General features: G+C 37.4%; 1 protein-coding gene and 1 pseudogene across 1 annotated transcript; one reads left to right on the plus strand and one right to left on the minus strand.

Annotated features, from left to right (window-relative positions):
- Positions 1 to 10,357: 10,357 nt before the first annotated feature.
- On the minus strand, positions 10,358 to 13,181 carry LOC147490965 (pentatricopeptide repeat-containing protein At5g18390, mitochondrial-like; annotated as a pseudogene).
- Positions 13,182 to 13,709: 528 nt separating this feature from the next.
- Positions 13,710 to 16,029, plus strand: LOC147490966 (uncharacterized). Its single transcript, XM_086565482.1, has 5 exons — positions 13,710 to 13,991; positions 14,167 to 14,301; positions 14,549 to 14,890; positions 14,978 to 15,091; positions 15,211 to 16,029. Exons 1-5 carry the CDS (start codon positions 13,803 to 13,805, stop codon positions 15,853 to 15,855), a joined length of 1,425 nt encoding a protein of 474 aa, XP_086421608.1. The 5' UTR covers positions 13,710 to 13,802; the 3' UTR covers positions 15,856 to 16,029.
- Positions 16,030 to 18,002: the final 1,973 nt, after the last annotated feature.

Genomic DNA, 18,002 nt, shown 5'->3' on the forward strand with positions numbered 1-18,002 from the left:
AGGGAAAGGCAAGGAAAAGGCCAAGCCTAACCCACAGCAAAAGAAACCTAGGAAGTCGATAGACATGACTAGTGTTGAATGCTTCCGTTGTCATCAGATGGGACACTATGCTAGGGCATGTCCTTCTCCTGAGGTGAGTTTTACTTTAAAAGATCATCAATGTGATAAGTATTTGTCATCTTTGTCGATTCATCACAATATTGGATTGTAGATTCAGCATGATGACCACATAAGCGGGATAGGTCCCTATTTGAAGATTTCCGGAAACTTCCACAAGGAACTCGGAGAGTCCACATGGGAAACCAAAGTGTTGCTGATGTTTTGGGGTACCAGGCACTTGTAGGTTGGATTTTGCGAGTGGGAGATCCATCCTTATTGAAGAAGTACTCTTTGTACCCTCAATTAGGAGAAATCTTTTATCGATTTTGAAATTACTTTAAGAATCCTATGTGTTTAATTTTTCCCGAACTTCGCTTGAGATATCTTTAAATAACAGGTTTGATAGGTCATGCTTATTTAATGAATTCTTTTATGACATTACACTTAGCACAAACTGAAGTTTTATGTCTAAAATGGTTGGTTGCCAATTGTGGCATGCTAGACTAGGACATATTGGACCAATAGGATAGACCGCTTAGCAAGGGGGGTTATTAGGTAACTTAACCTCTGTTAAAATGGAAAACCTGTGAAAGTTGTCTTCTTTGGAAAAGCCACCAAGAAACCTTTTGGGAAAGCCCAAAGGGCAACTTATCCTTTACAACTTATTTCACTCGGACATCCGTGGACCAATGAATGTAAATGCCAAGGCATGGGGCTTTGTATTTCATTACCTTCACGGATGACTATACACGTTATGGGACCGTGTACTTGATGTCTCACAAATCAGACGCCTTGGACTATTTTAAAAAGTACAAGAACTTAGTTGAGAATCAACTTGATAGGACAATAAAGGCCTTAAGAACTGACCGCGGACGTGAATATCTTTCTGATGAGTTTAAGGAACTCTGCGGAAAATAAGGGTATAGCTAGACAGCTAACTATTCCTTATACCCCTCAGCAGAATGGTGTCTCTGAGAGAAGGAATAGAACCCTGCTGGACATGGTTAGATCTATGATGGCTCAGGCTAACTTGCCTATCTCATTTTGGGGTGATGCATTGTTAACGGCCGCACATACTTAACCTAGTTCCTTCAAAACTGTTGACAAAACACCCTATGAACTATGGATTTGGTAGACAACCCGTTTTGAACTACCTTAGACCATGGGGGTGTCGCGGCCTTTGTCACTTCTCAAAATCGAGAATTTGGAAAGTTGAGTGCTCCCTCGGAAAGAAGTGTATCTTTATAAGATACAGTGAGACTTCTAAGGGGTATGTCTTCCTAGGGGAGGATACTCAAGGGCATGTCACAGAAATAGAAGCACGTAACGTCAGATTCTTAGAGGATCAATACCCAATGAGGGGTGAGGTTGATAAGGATATACAACTTTACGAAGTTGATAACCTTATAGCTGGCCGATGAACAAGGCTTAAGATGAAACTTTCATCAACCCTGATTCTAGTAACAATGGCATTGGTCAAATGATTGATCAATCCCAACCTCGTAAGAGTGTTAGAGGCCATATCCCCAAACGTCGGTTTGAGATTGAAGGGGAGATAAATATGACCAATGCACTTACAGAAATATCTGATGAACCTAAAACGTTCAAGGAGGCTATTTCTGGGTCCAATACAAGTAAGTGGATGGAAGCTATGAAGGAAGAATTGGAGTCGATGAAGAAAAACAAAGTATGGGACTTAGTTGATCTACCTCCAAACAGGAGATCTATTGGGAACAAGTGGGTTCTCAAGATCAAGAAAAATGCGGAAGGGAACATAGACAAATTCAAAGCTAGGCTTGTTGCAAAAGGTTACACCCAAAAAGAAGGAATAGACTATGAGGACACCTTCTCACCAGTAGTGAGATTTGCCTCCATACGTCTCCTCTTGTCAATGGTTGCCCATTTAGATTTAAAGCTTTACCGGATGGATGTCAAACCGCTTTTCTCAATGGAGAATTACAAGAGGAAATCTATATGGATCAACCTAATCTGGTTTTCAATCAAGGGTCGGGAACACAAAGTGTGTAAACCGAACAGATCCATATATGGTTTAAAAACAGGCCCTCTAGGCGATTGGAATCGAGATTCCATGAAGCAATGCTTCAAGACAAATTCGAAATGGTAAATGAGGACCATTGCGTATATGTCAAGACATCTAAAAATGGTTTTGTGATTCTATCTCTATATGTGGATGACATTTTGTTAGCAGGTAACAATAAGGCATTGATAAATTCCACTAAGGAGTGGTTGTCATTAAACTTCGAAATGAAGGACATGGGTGAAGCAAGTTATGTCTTAGGAGTTAAAATAACTCGTGATCGGCCCAAACGCTTGTTATCTTTGTCTCAGGAGACATATATCAAGAAGGTTTTGGAAAGATTCAACATGAGTGATTGTAAGCAAGTGGATCTCCCAGTAAGTCTAGGAGAGTCTTTGAGTTCTAAAATGTCTCCCAAGAATCCTACTCAAACTCAGGCTATGAAAAATGTACCATACTCAAGCGCAGGAAGCCTTATGTATGCAATGTTGTGTACAAGGCCAGACATCTGCTATCAGATAGGGTTAGTATCAAGGTTCCAAACAAATCCTCGGTCGCATTAATCGGAAGGTCAGCCAAGAAGATAATGAGGTATCTAAAAAGGCACCGTGGACTACTCACTTGTCTACCAAGGAAAGATCTTAAGTTGATTGGGTAATCCGATGCCGCCGATCGGGTGGAGACCTTGGTGAGAGGAAGTCAACTTCGGGATATACCTACATAATGAATGGAGGTGCTATATCCCCGAGCAAAAGAAGCAAACTTCCATAGCACTTTCAACTATGGAAGCCGAAAGTATATCAGATGTTGCTTTCCGCCACAGGAGGCCGTGGTGGCTCGACGATTCATCAAACACTTGTCGGTGTTCTCAAGAGTCTTGAACCGGTTCACATCCGGATCGACAAAGATGGCTGCGCTCTTGCATATGCTAAAGATCCAAAGTACCATGGAAGAACCAAGCATATAGAGTTAAAATACCACTCACGCACGACAAATGATCTTGAAAAAGAAAGTGGTTCTACAACATATATCCATCGATCGGATGGTTTGCGGATCCATCGACCAAACCTATTCCAAAGGAACTCTTCCTTGCACATGTAAAAATGCTTGGGTTAAAGAGGATGTGATTATGTTAAGAACACTTTGATGGTTTAATGAATAAAAGTGCATTCTTTCCGGATCGATTGCATTCTCATTATATCTTTTTATCATCTCATATGTATGTCGGGTAGGGTTGATTTGGTTCACTCACATGAACAGTCACTTCCATTTTAAACATGGGAGTTTAGCTTGACAAGTCACTAAAACTTTATAGGAAGGGTGGACCTAGTCGAGTCATGCCCCTTCTTATAATTGGATAAGAAGAAACAGGCTTCATAGGGAAGATTCGTCTAAACCTACAAACGGTTGTTGCCAAGTGGGAGCATAGTATCCTTGGAATTGTCATTAGGGATGACAACACTTGCATGGTATGAGTGGATATACAGATATCTATTGTTGAGTAAACAAATTAGATACTCTTGCCATGACATGTTTTCACACAACATGTGTATAGTTGACCACACGAGAGCAAGAAAAGAAATATCCCTAAAATTCTTGCTATGTGAGCTCTATTGATATATTTTTGTTTAAAACATATCGAATGGTACCCTCCTTGAACTTTTGACCTTGTCAAGAAAAATAAGAGGACTACTCGTAACTTTGGTTTGCTCCCCACAAGCTCTTACTAAAAGGCCATTTGGATGCATCTTGGGAAGTTGGTAGAACTCGACGACAATGACTTGCGTCTGCAAAGCGGTAAAAGAACCGAAGGTTTATCACACAATCATCGGATTCTACGGCGGGGACAATTGATGATAATTGTGAATCATGTGATACGTTTTTGACTTTATGGTGTGGACTCATAGGGATGAGTGCTATTTGTCAAAGTGATGAAACAAACAGATCTTGGGGTATACACACACTCTCCGGATATTAGGTTTTCGGATTCATCTTCTTTAAGATCACTTTCATGGTAGATCACTGGGTCGTGCTTTTCATTGCGACTTGCTACTTCACAGATATCATGATACGTGTGCTAGGGTCACACGAACCATTTGCCGTGTGAGACACACAAATGGCTAAGCATTCTACTTAAATGCTTCTCTTAGAAACCTTCTTCGCCGTTGTGGGAGTGGGAGATGTTGGAAATAAGGTTGGATAGGCTTCACCAAGATAAGGATAAACCAATCGTATAGGACTCTATCCTATCGATATTAGATGAGTATAGGACTCTATCCTATCGATATTAGATGAGTATATGACTCTATCCTATCGATATTAGATGAGTATAGGACTCTATCCCTATCGGATATTAGATGAGTATATAACTCTATCCTATCGATATTAGATGAGTATAGGACTCATCCTATCGATATTAGATGAGTATATAACTCTATCCTATCTCGATATTAGATGAGTATAGGACTCTATCCTATCCAATATTGAGGAGGTGGGAACCTCTATAAATAGACCCCCACCTCTCACATATCAATCATCCGAACAACAAGAAAAGCTCTCTCTCCTTTAATGGCAGCCTCCAACATTTTCTAAAGTAGAAGCCCGGTAATTTGTGGAGATTCCATAGGTGGTATCCTCCTAGCCATTGTCGGTTCTTGGTTCTTGGTTCGTGAAAAAAAAAGGTTGCTTCCGTTCGTGGTTGGAACTTGACTCAAGCAAAGTTAAGAAGAAGAAGATCTTGAAGTGTGTCAAGAACATCTTCTCCCCGTAGATCAAAGCTTGGAACTTCAAATTGAAAGTCGTGACCAAAGGTACGATCTTCTTTTTTTCACGCGCTATTTTATGCATGTGGTATAACGTAATTGTATATATCATAGGAATCATGCATGAGATATCGATAAAATCCTACATGTTCTACCATAGTTTCCATTCTATACAAATCAAATAGACTCCTTTGCTGGCACATTGATCTGCTGCGAAATTAATTTCTTTCCATGATCACCTTTGTTATACCTTCCACAAAACTTCGTCCCAGAATGTGTTGCTGTATTGCCACGTTAATGCTTTATGCCATAGCCATACATTCTACTTCCACGTGAGCTGCCACACCCAGACGGTATCTCAGCTACTCCCCAGCCTTCTCTGTCTGGATTGGCCGTTAATGTGCCAATAGAACATGAAGCAAGCATTTTATGAAGAAAGATTATCAAGGTTGTTTACATTTCATTTATCCAGGAATACATGGAGCCACATATTTAAGGGTGGGCCTTAGATGACGCTGAAGTTGTCCACTGGTGACCTGAAGGTCAAGAGTCCAAATGGTAGTAACATCCCTTTGCTTGCTGGGACTTGGGGTAATGCTTCGTACATCTGACCCTCCCAGACCCAGCATTGGCGAGAGCCTTGTGCACTTGTCCAATCCTTTTACATGAAGTCAAGGAATTCACAAAAGACACTTCCAAAGTTCACTCCGATAGAAGTACAGTCGCGCAGCAATAATAAATAAGTGGAGATACCTATTATCTCCACTGTACTGACAACCCTATTATATCCACTAGACTGCTTACAATAGTACTTCATGCTTTAATTCCATACTTTATCAGAAGTTTCAGTCACTCAGTTGCTTCAACTTCAACAGATGAAGGCCTCCATCTTTATACACTTAGCAAAACAGGCACAAATTTGCTAAGGTTATGGTTGGTTTAACAAATACTCAACTCTCCACACCCTCTCTATAATTCATTACACCATAAGAGCCATTTTGTAATAGGGCAAAATTTTTATTTGTAACGAAAATATCTGTTACTATTTTTCTAACGGACATAACTGTGAGGTTCTTTGGTATATTTCAATTTATTTATCTAATTATTATCAAAATATTATTTTAATGTTTGGTAACAATTACTTCCGTTAGGAAACAAATTAAAAAAAACACGTAACACAAACACCAAAAGGGCCAACGGAAAAGATTATAACTAAAAACAACTTCTTCCCCGATGACTCGTGTCTCTCAAGTCTTCAAGCCTCCATCAAAGATCCCATGATCAATTTCTTAGTTTTATTATTTTTGTATTCAAAATCAAATACAATAAGTAAAATGGTGGTTTAGCAGCACATTTAGAGAAGATGGGTAGAGAGAGCTCAAATGCCCAATCTGGCAATAACCTCTCCTCTGTCAAACCCTCGCCGATGAAGATGGAAAATAACCAGGTATATACGCTTTCTTTCTCTCACTCTCTTATCTGTTTTATCTCTCCTTCTACCCAAACCCTAGCTATTTACTTTTGATGATGCAATTCTGTTGTTTTTTACTTTTGTTAGTATGATACTTATATCTATTTAGGCTATTTAAGTTGTGGAACTCATAATCCAAGGTTGATACTCATATCTATTCAATGGAGTTTTGTTTCTCTAATCTTTTTGGCCTTTATTTTCTTTGTAGTTATGAAAGCTTATACATTCAAGGAAGGAAATCACAATAAGCTAGATGTAGTTATGAAATGTATGTGTGGTGTCAAAGACAAGTGCTTAATAGTTAACACTAATGGTTAGTGAGAAATTTAAGATTTGATAATGGAGGCATGCCTTCAATAGGCAGGCGTTGATAAGAGAGATGCCCTTTTATACAATATTGCTATATATTGAACGTATAATTTATAGTAAGAACTATACTTTTTATGCATTCAAAAAGTATTTAGACTTCAGAAGGAGTAGTTTACTTTGAGAGGCTTTGTACATTAGTTTCAGAAACGTAGACTTCCAATTGATACAACTTATAACACCCCGTCTTTTTATTTTGTTTTCCTAGTATAATAATAATAATAATAATGATAGAAGATAAAACAAAAAATATGATAACTATCAGCTTAGGGATAAAAGTCCCGTAAGTAAATAGATAAGTTTCAACCCTTGTTTTTCGGGGAGGTTTTAAAAAACATAAAAAAAATGAGTTTTCTTACGTAGAGTTTTTGAGGGAAAAACACAACGAGAGTTTTAGAAAAAAAGGGAGTTTTACTGAAAATATTTTGAACAAGAAAGATCATCTTTTCGCGCGACAGTCGACTTCGGTCTTTCGGGATTGTTCCGCTTTCGGAAAGCTGTTCAGTTTATAAACTGTGAGTAGATATATTATGTTTTGATAAAGTTCTCATTGTTTACTGTAGATTGCATGAGGATGAAACCAATATGATTTTGACTGTTCATATACTGTTGTATGAGTCTGATTTAGACTGTATACTTTTTAGTGTTAACTACCTATACAATTATGAATAAACGTCTGTCTCGGGAAAAAACTTAAAACGAGGGGTTTTAGAATTGATGATGGTTGCTATAAAAACAGTGGTCGACTTATGTATTGGCTATGCGCTTTCGCGTTTTCGCCAAAAGACCAAATTTTCATGGATTGTTATACTGTTGTGGTGTGGGTTGTTTGTTTTGATTTGGTTGATGTCGGGGTTTTAAAATCGGTGATTGGGTGTGCTGTTGAAGCTCCAGAGGAGCAGTAATGACGTCCAAACAAAGAACCCAACTCGCACTGTTTTGTTTTGTGTGAATGTAATTGTTTTGGTTGAATTTGCTGTGATGTTATACTGTGGATTTGATGTTGATTATTAAGGATTGATTGGGTGTTGGAAGTATGAGAAGAAGCTTTGGAAGAGGCGTTAATAGAGGTCGAAGTATCGATCCAGGTTGAGGGAGGAATTGGTGAATCGATAATTTGGTTTCTTGTTTTAATTAAAGTAGTAGGGATTCTGTTGTAGGTTAATTTTGGTTAGATTGGAGAGTTGATTTCGTAGTGGGTTGGGGCTGTTGAAGCTCCAGAGAAGCCATTAATGGCGTCGATCCCGATTTATCCATTATAAAGGAATTGAGATTGGTTGGTATAGGTATGTAGGGGTTTTCAAAAGGAAGCAAACCGCTAGGTTGAAAAGTGGTGGCGAGCGGTGGATGGCGGTGGTTGACTAGTGGTGGAGAAGCTGGAGAGTGTGAGAGAGGAAGATGAACAGTGTTTTTTTTTATGTGGGCTTGGGCGAACTAAAAAATGTGGGCTTGGGTGTTTAATTTTTGAAATTTCTGTTTTGGCCTTAAGTCTTTGACTTTGGGCTTTTAGGTTAGAGGAGTTTGGGGCTGGTTGACTGCTGTTGATATGGCTGGTTGACTGATGTTGACTTTTGGTAGGTTGACTTTGACTGGTGACCAATGTTGACTTTGACTAGTTGACCTAGTTTGACTTTTAACTCGGATTATGATTCGGTTTATTAGGATAGGTCTAGGGCTATTAGCGTGCTTGGCTTTAGGCTAAGACCTTTATATATACGTGTGTATGTGTATTAACTACTATGTGATATTTCAGTTTATATACGACGCTATGACACTTAGACATCCATATAATTAATAACACGTAAACCAAAAATACAAGAAACAAGATACTCCTTCGTTCTCTGAAATAAGATATGCAATAAAATTCAATAATGTGTAAGCAAATTTACTGCACCCTTTTAGAACTCTCCACGCCTCAAGTTTTGGAAATGAGTTTTATGACTGATGATGTCATATGTTAGGTGGACATTTATTGAATGTGCCATAAATGACTCGTTAGCGTTATAAATGGGTATTCATTGAATGTGCCATGAATGACCAGATTGTTTGGACTGCCCTAGAGAGGAACTAAGGTATTCGCCTTGCATGTTAGTTGTATTCCTTGAGTGTACGGAAATGTAGGGTTGGGTATTCCTTGAATGTGGCGGAAATGACCCAGGGCATTCATTGAATGTGCCATGAATGACCCGTTAGTGATATGATAGGTATTCTTTAAATGTGGCAGGAATGACCTAAGGTATTCATTGAATGTGCCATGAATGACCCGAGTTTTTGTGCCCCAAGAGGTCGGCGTGGAAATATGTGTATGAAAGCCCGAGAGATAGCTATGATATTGTGGTATTGATTGGGGGAGAGGCACACAAATGTGTGATTTGGCAAATGTGTGGAGTGCAAATCGTGGAGTAGGTACTAAAGGATGGGTGTATAAGAAAAGTAATTGATTAATTGATAAGAGAAATTGATTTGATTATGCGAGTGTGTTTGGGCTTACATTTGAATACCTATAGGATATCTACATATGTTATATAAGATTTCTAATTTTCTTTTGCAGGAGGGTAGGACTTAATAATATTTTGTGCAGGGACACGGTCCTACCCTAATACAACAGTGGATATCGGTAAGTTTTAGTTCAATTACTTAGTTATTAAAACAAGTTATTATAACGAGTTAATAAGATGGGAGTCTTGCTTGGGAAGAAACTATGCCGGTTGAAATGACGGAACTACCTGTCTTCCAAGTTGAGAATAATTATTTTATGATATATTTAAAGTGTTAGTTGGATAAGTAAAGATTAAAAATGTTTATATGTGGTTAGTCTACTCATACTAGCAAATTCCATTTTGCTGACCCATGTTTGTTTTGTTTTTGGCAACGTGGGTGTGTTCTTGGGAACATAGGTGGAAGACAGTGGAACCGCGGCGTGTGATTTGGATTCTTGACTGGAGCAGTCCGTTAGTTCTTTTATTAGGTCTGATTTTTATTAGAAGGATGTAATAATGTAGTTTACTTTTTAGCATGACATGAGAACATGATAGTGAGGAATTTTGTTCAGAGAGTTTGTTTGATGTTTTATTTGGATGGAAGATAGTTTAATAAAGTCATGGTGAAAAAATTATGGGGATTGTGCAGTTTAAGTTGATTCTTTTATGATATGGCTGTTAGGGTTTTGTATGTGTTGTATCATAGTCTGGGTTTTTAAACAAGTGAACATAGTGATGTTTGAGATATTTATATTTCAAATATTCACTTTGTTATTGTTTAGAAATGGAGCGTGACACAGCTAAACGTTTGATAAGTTCAATTTATTTTCACTAATCTTGCGTGTTCCATGACTAAGAATGCCGAGCAGTATTCTTAAACAAGGTAGAGCATATCCTAGGATCTAGCTTGCTCATATTGTCCATGCCATACTGCCATGAATGGAGAAACAAAAGTGTGATATGTCATTTTTGTGTGAATTTATAAACCGAAAATATTGGGTGGTTGCATGTGAGATACTAGTATATCTTATATAAGTTTATGCACTTCTATGAGATTCACATGGTGGCTATTTTAGTTGCCTCTTATTTACATTATATATTTTTTTTTTTTTTTTTTTTTTTAATCTAGTTACTTTTAATTTTAACTTTCACAAATTGCCTCCAAAAGCGAATTAAAAGTTGTAATATCAGGCAAAAACTCTTCTTTCGTAATCTTTCTCACCAGCCCTTTAGCCGCCTCAAGATAACCTGCACTCAATGACCCTTCAATCAAAAGATCACGACCTCTAGTAGACGGATTAAACCCTTTTCGACTCATCTTCTCCAAAAAATCCTGCGCCTCTTTAAGCTTCCCCGCTGAACACCACCCGTTAACTAGAATCGAATAAGTCCATTTATCCGGAACCCCACCTTTCTTAATCAATCTTCTAATCAAAGCATACACACCTTGAAAATTCTTAACTTCACAAAATGCAAATAACAAAGAATTATAATCACCTATAGTTTGTTCACAATTAAAATTCTTCATCCTATTAAAAACTTCCACCGCTTTATCGACTAGTCCATTTTCCCCATACCTTTCAATAATCATACTAAATGTATTAGGTGTTAAAACAAATCCCATTTCTTCATTTGCTCAGCTATTTTCCACATTGTTTCCCAATTTTTATTTTTCCCTAAAATTTTTATTAACTCTTCAAATTCTAATGTGGTTGGTTCATAACGAGGTTGGTTTCTAGCCCAGTTAAAAAAATCTAAATGAGTTTATACCTTACTTATTACAACAACGTAGAACACGGTAAACTAATTCTGACGTCACATTAATTTGCATATTTTGTAATATTCTTTCCATGTTAAAATCTCGACGTACTATGTTTGAAATGTGATGAATTGCTGCGAAATAGTTGTCATTTGAGACTCCTTCTCGAGAATGTTCCTGGGAAGTTGGTGGAATTTGATGGGATTGTGTTGTTAGGGTTTTTAGGAATTTGAAATTAGGGTTAGGGTTTAGGGTTTTAGGTGAGAAATGAGAAGAAGAAATAATGTTGCAGACAAAATTTTGTTCTTCATTTTTTCGGTACAAAGGTTTCGGACATGGCTGGTTTTAAGTTTCTAATATTAAAGGCCCATGTTGAGGCCCAATTACATCCTTCGTAATCCAAATCCACCTACAACTCTACAGGGCGCGAGTCATGCTTGCATTGGTTAGCTCTTAGTCGCGTAATCGTTTTTGGCATGAGATAAGAAATAATTTATAATTATTTACACAGAATTAATTAGCTAGCAACTTAATTAGTTTGTTATAGAATTGTTTTTTGAATAAACATTTTTTATCAACGCAAAATTTTAAAGTTCTAAAACTCAGGTCAGATTTGTGTTAATTGATCTGGCCATCTTGGGTTTTGACTTGAGCCTTTGATACTTCTTCCAGAGTCTACGGGGGAATGAGCAGTTTGGTAGTCTGGGAGAACATGAACCTTATAAATGCAGGATTAGTTAAACAATAACTTGGCAAGTGTTCATATATAATCACAATTAGTAATGCTAATATTGTCATTTGTCAAAACTTAATGGTGAATTGTTGGAATGAATTTTGAAAGACCCTGGTGCACTATTTGATGATTGTATATTCAAGCCACACGAGTACACAGGTCAAGGTATACAAGTCCATGGAATGTACGATACTAAGATCCAGGTCTTACATTGCATATCTATGAATGCATTTCTCAAATATATACCATTTACCCTTTTACATATTATTATTGAACGATTATTGTCGTCTAAATATTAGCGCAAAATAAAATCTTTACATAAATAATGATTATCACCTCATCATCACGGTGTTTACTTATTATCGATTCTTTTGTTACACAAGCAACAACCTTTTACAATTTCTATATGAATGAGTTTTGCAATGACTTTGCGTTATACACAATCATACTAAAGAATCTAAATAGTCTACGTCGTTCATACCACATTATTTCTAAAATAAAAACTAATCAAGGGCTTCAATGTATTTATGGACAATACCTGGTTTACATGTGTTTTGTTGAAGGAAGAGAATTAGAAATTCTCTTCTCATTTCAATTGATCAATGCAAAATGCTAAAATACTAATTCGATCAGTGTATATAATAAGAAACTGAGATCTTACTTGGAGCAAGCCATGTGGTTAGAAAAATAATGTGAGCAAATGATGATTAAGAATAGGGTGGTCAATGATATAAAAGAATTCACCGAGAAAATAAATAGAGTTGCGGGGTCACATAGTTGACATTTTCAAGTGTTAATATCAAGAGTCTCCTTGTCATGGGTTTGCGTCCGGAGCTTGTATTCTAATGACATGAGATCATTACTTAGGTTTATTTTATGCTGCTAAGAGAACGGATCAATTGGTCGTAAAATAACATTTGATATCATTCCAGTTGTTGTAAGCATGGCGTACCGTGATGGTTGAATAAGGCCAGATCCAGCAAGAAAATTTCGATAGAGGGTCCGATCCTCCCTTATCAAAATGCCATTGTTATCTTAATTAAGACTATGGTGTACGTGTACCTCAAGGCAGCTTTGGTGGATAGACGGCTTCTATCAACTTTTTGATAAGTGTAACAAGCTTCAAGGTAGTGCTCCAAATCCAGAGACACCTGATCCTAATTCTTGGTCAAATACTCAAATGTATTATATCACTTCTTAATTTCACTAATCAAAGTACGCCATTTTACTTTGAGATACTTTCAAGAACCAATCTTTCTGTGACATGTGAGTATGTGACACATACTAATACTAATATATGTTCCTCTTCAATTGCGGATCCAGATGCAGGAGTACTGGGTGGTCCAATGCCATAACCAACATAACTGAATCATCTTTACATTTTTTTGGCATGGATTTCAAAAGGTTAGGTTTGTGGCAGTAACTTAGGCCCGTGTGGACAGTGATATATACCTTGAGGAAGGCTACACTCATACCCTAGCCTCAACTCCTTAAGCATAGAACAAAATGCCATAAAACTTTGTGTGCCAGGATTTTGAAAAGCTACCTAATATCCAAAATTTTATGAAATTTTGCGGGGTTCATTCACAAAATGCGGAAATCTCATACTTTCCTTTGGATATGTATTAGGTGCATATTCCACAAGGGTACTCTCTTCGAATAAGGGTCAATGATATGTGGCGTAGAGCCATGCGAATAAACTGATACACGTATATCAGATCGCTAATCTACCTTAATTCTGATGTTCGACCCAAGCGGTACGACTGTAGAATTTACTATTTGATCATCTTTTTTCCTTATTAAGTGTATTCTCATTACGATTGCTTTCCATTGAACGTTTCTTTATCTAAGTTGTATAAATATGTCATATAAAAAATTGTTGTATAGAATTTAGTTGATACACTCCAGGCTGAAAGCCAGTGTGCTCCTACTATTTTATCCCTTTGTCTTCCATATTGTTGTTTTTTATACAGAATTAAAGTCAATCTTAGATGCGTCTTGTGTGCCTTGTTATATGTCTTAGAAACGAGGAATTGACTTTGGTACCTCAAAAGCAGCACTAGTAGACACTCATAGAGAGAAGCTTTGTCTACAATGGTGTTGGAGAAGACCATGCAATTTGATTTGTCACTCAAGATAGAAACTCAGGAAAATGAGCAAGTTCCATTAGACGTAGACCAAGTAGAAGAAAACCAACTAAACCAAGATTCCTCAGGAGAGGAACAAGAACAAGATGAGGATGCATCACATGGGAAGTCCTTGCAACAAACTAAGACACAAGAGGTACACATGCACTAAACTACAGAGTTCATTCATATTATTATTACCACTCGATCTGATTTTCTGCACACGTGCATAAATGCATGCATGTATAGAGACTCTGTAACGTAATTGTCAATAAGCATTAAGGCGGCCATGCTGCATCAGAAATTACTGATCGAGTAGAATTCCATTTTAGTTGTCTGTGTTGCAGGTGGAGATGAACAGGATCAAAGAAGAAAACAAAGTTCTAAGGAAGGTTGTTGAACAAACCAAGAAGGATTACTATGATCTCCAAATGAAATTAGCACTTCAACAGAATGACTCCAAAAAGGTAGACACTTTTTTTTCCAATCTAGGCATCTAGCTAGCTATGTTAATTGTGAAGCCGTTACAATTCCAATCTCTGTAAAGTATAGTGCATAATTCCCTACAGAAGTTTCGTATATACTCTTACTGTCATTAGTTTCTTCATAGCAAGCCCTTTCCTATTCATTGTACATGTGGTTCCTCAATAAAATTTTCAATTATCAAAAAAATACTTGTGGGTCTAATTCGATAATAATTCTTTTTGGATCTAGGGCACTGAGATCTTTCTTTCACTTCTGGGTAAAGATGACGAAGCAGTTCAAGAAACGAAGAAGCTACAAGCAATCCTAAACCTTAACAGTCAAAAGCGTCCAATGCCTCAAGGTGAAGAGATTGATAGTACTGATGAATTGGGATTGTCACTGAGGATGGCTCATGTGCATGAGCATGAAATGGAAGAAGCCATGGAAGGTGAAAAGAAAGACGTGGTGCCGAATTTAGCTCCATCAGCCCAGAATAACACATGCAAGAGTGAACTGCAGGGAAGTCAAATGGCTTCTCCACCCAATAGAAAAGCCAGGGTCTCCGTTAGAGCAAGATGTCAGGATGCAACTGTAAGTTCATATAGCAAACATATCCAAACCGATTTCATTTCCACATAACATAATATAGATAATATAATGATACAAAATTTCATGTAGATGAATGACGGGTGTCAATGGAGGAAATATGGGCAGAAAATTGCAAAAGGAAATCCTTGCCCAAGAGCCTATTATCGATGCACGGTAGCCCCAGGATGCCCGGTGAGGAAACAGGTAATAGAACTAATTCGTGTCCTCTCTCAACTCCTGCCAGAACATCTGAATTTGAAATTCTTATATTTAGACTTGAACTGATTTCATAAATCTGTTGCACGACTGTTTCATTCAAATAGGTACAAAGATGTCAAGAAGACATGTCGATACTCATAACAACCTATGAAGGTACACACAACCATCCATTACCAGTTGGTGCAACAGCAATGGCTTCCACAACATCTGCAACAGCTAATTATATGTTGGCAAGAGCAAATTCAAATAATCATACTTCAGCAGACACCATAGATAACATGCAAATATCAAATTTTCGCCAGAATCCTCATATGATAAGCCATTCGACACCTCATTCATCAAGCATCCACAGCATGTTCAACTCAAACGATTCTTCCAAAGGTGTAGTTCTTGACCTTACCAACAATAGGTATAACAGTCCACAACAACAATATACACCTCCTACCTCTTCACATTCACATCTACAAATAAATTATCCTTGGGCATCCAACAACTCAGCTGGCTACCAGAACGGTGTCAGTAATTCTCACAAGGGAGATGTAGATAATGAAAATGTAAGTGCTATTGCTTCAGACCCGAAGTTTAGAGTTGCTGTTGCAGCTGCCATAACATCATTTATTACCAAAGAAAATCAAACAGTTCCACCAACAAATTCAAGTCTAAGAAATATGGAGAATGCTAGCTCTAGCAGCAACAAATGGGTTCTTGAATCTTTCCCTGCTTCTGGTCCACTTCAGCATTTGAAGTAATGAAAATAGTCTTTCCAGTATATGTATACGATATGACTTTTTTTGATCAGCTGTATACGTCTATACGATATGACTAGGAGAACGTACCAGATTTCTCCAGTTTTTTTACTTCCACTTTTTATTTCTGCCCAGTGACACTATTATGCAGTTTTGCACTTCAGTTATTTTGTATCAGTTTCCAATTTGTACATTTCATTTGTGCATAGGGACAAAGGTAACTTGTATCTAGTTTCCAACTTAACATTAATATCCCCACCTGAAGAACTAATTACTTCCATGTCCCGAGACGAGGGTGGTCAAGAATCAGTAACTATCACAAAGAAAAGCGATTACTCCGCTACGTGTAAATGGTCCGTAACTACTAATTTCTCCAAATTAAAGCTAGGGCCAAATTAAAGCTAGGGCATTAGAATTTTTTTGTAAGGAGAGATTGTAATCTTCTAAGTAGGCATCAGATAAATCTTTGTGTTGTGGTTTTGCTTTTTTTTTTTTACATTATTATCGTTGTTAATAGTTGAATGGGCATGTTAGTATAGGTTGTAGTTGATATTTAGATTTTGTCCGGAGTTGAATTGAGTTCATATACAAGTTATCTGTGTAGTAGGGGAACCGATTGGTATTGGTGTAATCCCTAACAATTTCATTATCTAGGAATCAACCTTGTAGTACAAATGTCTCTCATATCATGATTAATCCATCCACCTAAGAATGTGGGTAGAGTTACATTCCACACAAAAGCGAATTTTGGCATCCATTGTCTCCAGCTCTCCGGAAATTGATCTATGTGTGCCGTGGTAAGATCCCAATCTATAGTTTTAGCCTGTTGAGCTGCATAATTTGCCAAGGCATCTGCACCATGATTTACTTCCCTATAATTCCACTACAGGATAAAATTTCCTTCATTCATCAGTTCCTGTATTTCCATTATCAAGTCTTTAATTAGTGTTGGAACCTGAGAAGCCTTGTTAGTCACTAGTTGATGTAGTAGACTACAATTTGTTTCCATCACCACATTTGTAAGGTTTAATTCTTTCACTGCCTTGATTCCTACCCTTAATGCCATAGTTTCTCTGCTATCAATGCTGATTCATAGGATATTGGAACTGCAATGGCCATTATAAAATTGCCATTCTCATCTCGTAATAAACATCCAGCCCCAGCCATAGCTAGTAAATTCGTGGACGGCAAAAATTCGGTACGGAAATTATTCGTCAAAAATCCGAAAATTTGGATTCTAATTCGTTTAAAAATTCGGCCAAAAAAAATGAAAAAAATGTCAAACATATAATTCGTGTTTTATACGGGTATAATACGAAAAAATTCGGTCATATTTTGTTGCATTATAAGTTTAGAAAACAATATTTTGCCCAAATTGTAGTGTGTTTTTTCATTTAAAAAATACGAACCTTATTATTTGGCAATTATAAGCCTGGATCATAGAATTCGAGTATTAATCCTTAGGTTTGAAACGTTCGCCTTATTATTTGTATTATACGGAAAAACGTATAAAACGGGTATAAAACTGAATATTACTAGCTATGGCCCCAGCAGCACCTGGATTTCCATGAGATGATCCATCCATGTTTAGTTTAAGCCAACGCCTCTGTGGACAATCCCATTTGACATTAATCTCCATCATCTTCTGATTGTTTGATGAGCTGTCGCCATCAATTTCCTGCATTGTTGCTGCCATCTTTTTAGCTTTTATCACACAACTAAGTGGATATTGTTTTGTCCCAGTGAACTTCTTTTCATTTCTTGCAAGCCATATATACCATAGTCCAGTACCAAGTAGCGTAATCCATGTACTTGACTCATCAACATTTCCTAAGCATTTCATCATATGGTGTAACCACTCTTTCATTTCTGTGATGTCAAAGTGCGATATCGATACTGACAGTCCAAGGCCCAACCAAACAGCCCTCGCAAAAGGACACTGGAGAAAGAGATGCTTTGGTGATTCTTCAGCAGCCATACACAATGAACACATAGACTCAACATGAAAACCTCTATGACATAACAGATCAGCAGTCGGTAGCACTTGGTGTGTAAACTGCCACATAAAAAATCTAACCTTTTGCGGAAGGTTGAATTTCCATATTTTGGAAAAGAGGTGGAGTTTCTCTCTATTTGGTTCACAATAATTC

The sequence above is a fragment of the Coptis chinensis genome, chromosome 6 (assembly GCF_015680905.1).
Source record: "Coptis chinensis isolate HL-2020 chromosome 6, ASM1568090v1, whole genome shotgun sequence".
In the NCBI taxonomy this organism is placed as follows: domain Eukaryota; kingdom Viridiplantae; phylum Streptophyta; class Magnoliopsida; order Ranunculales; family Ranunculaceae; genus Coptis; species Coptis chinensis.

Excerpts from the sequence above, each read along its gene's own strand:
- LOC147490966 (XM_086565482.1), top strand. The coding sequence starts at position 13,803 with ATGGTGTTGGAGAAGACCATGCAATTTGATTTGTCACTCAAGATAGAA. Across the intron at positions 13,992-14,166 it reads AACAAACTAAGACACAAGAG|TTGTCTGTGTTGCAGGTGGA; the intron begins GTACACATGCAC and ends ATTCCATTTTAG. Across the intron at positions 14,302-14,548 it reads AACAGAATGACTCCAAAAAG|GGCACTGAGATCTTTCTTTC; the intron begins GTAGACACTTTT and ends TTTTGGATCTAG.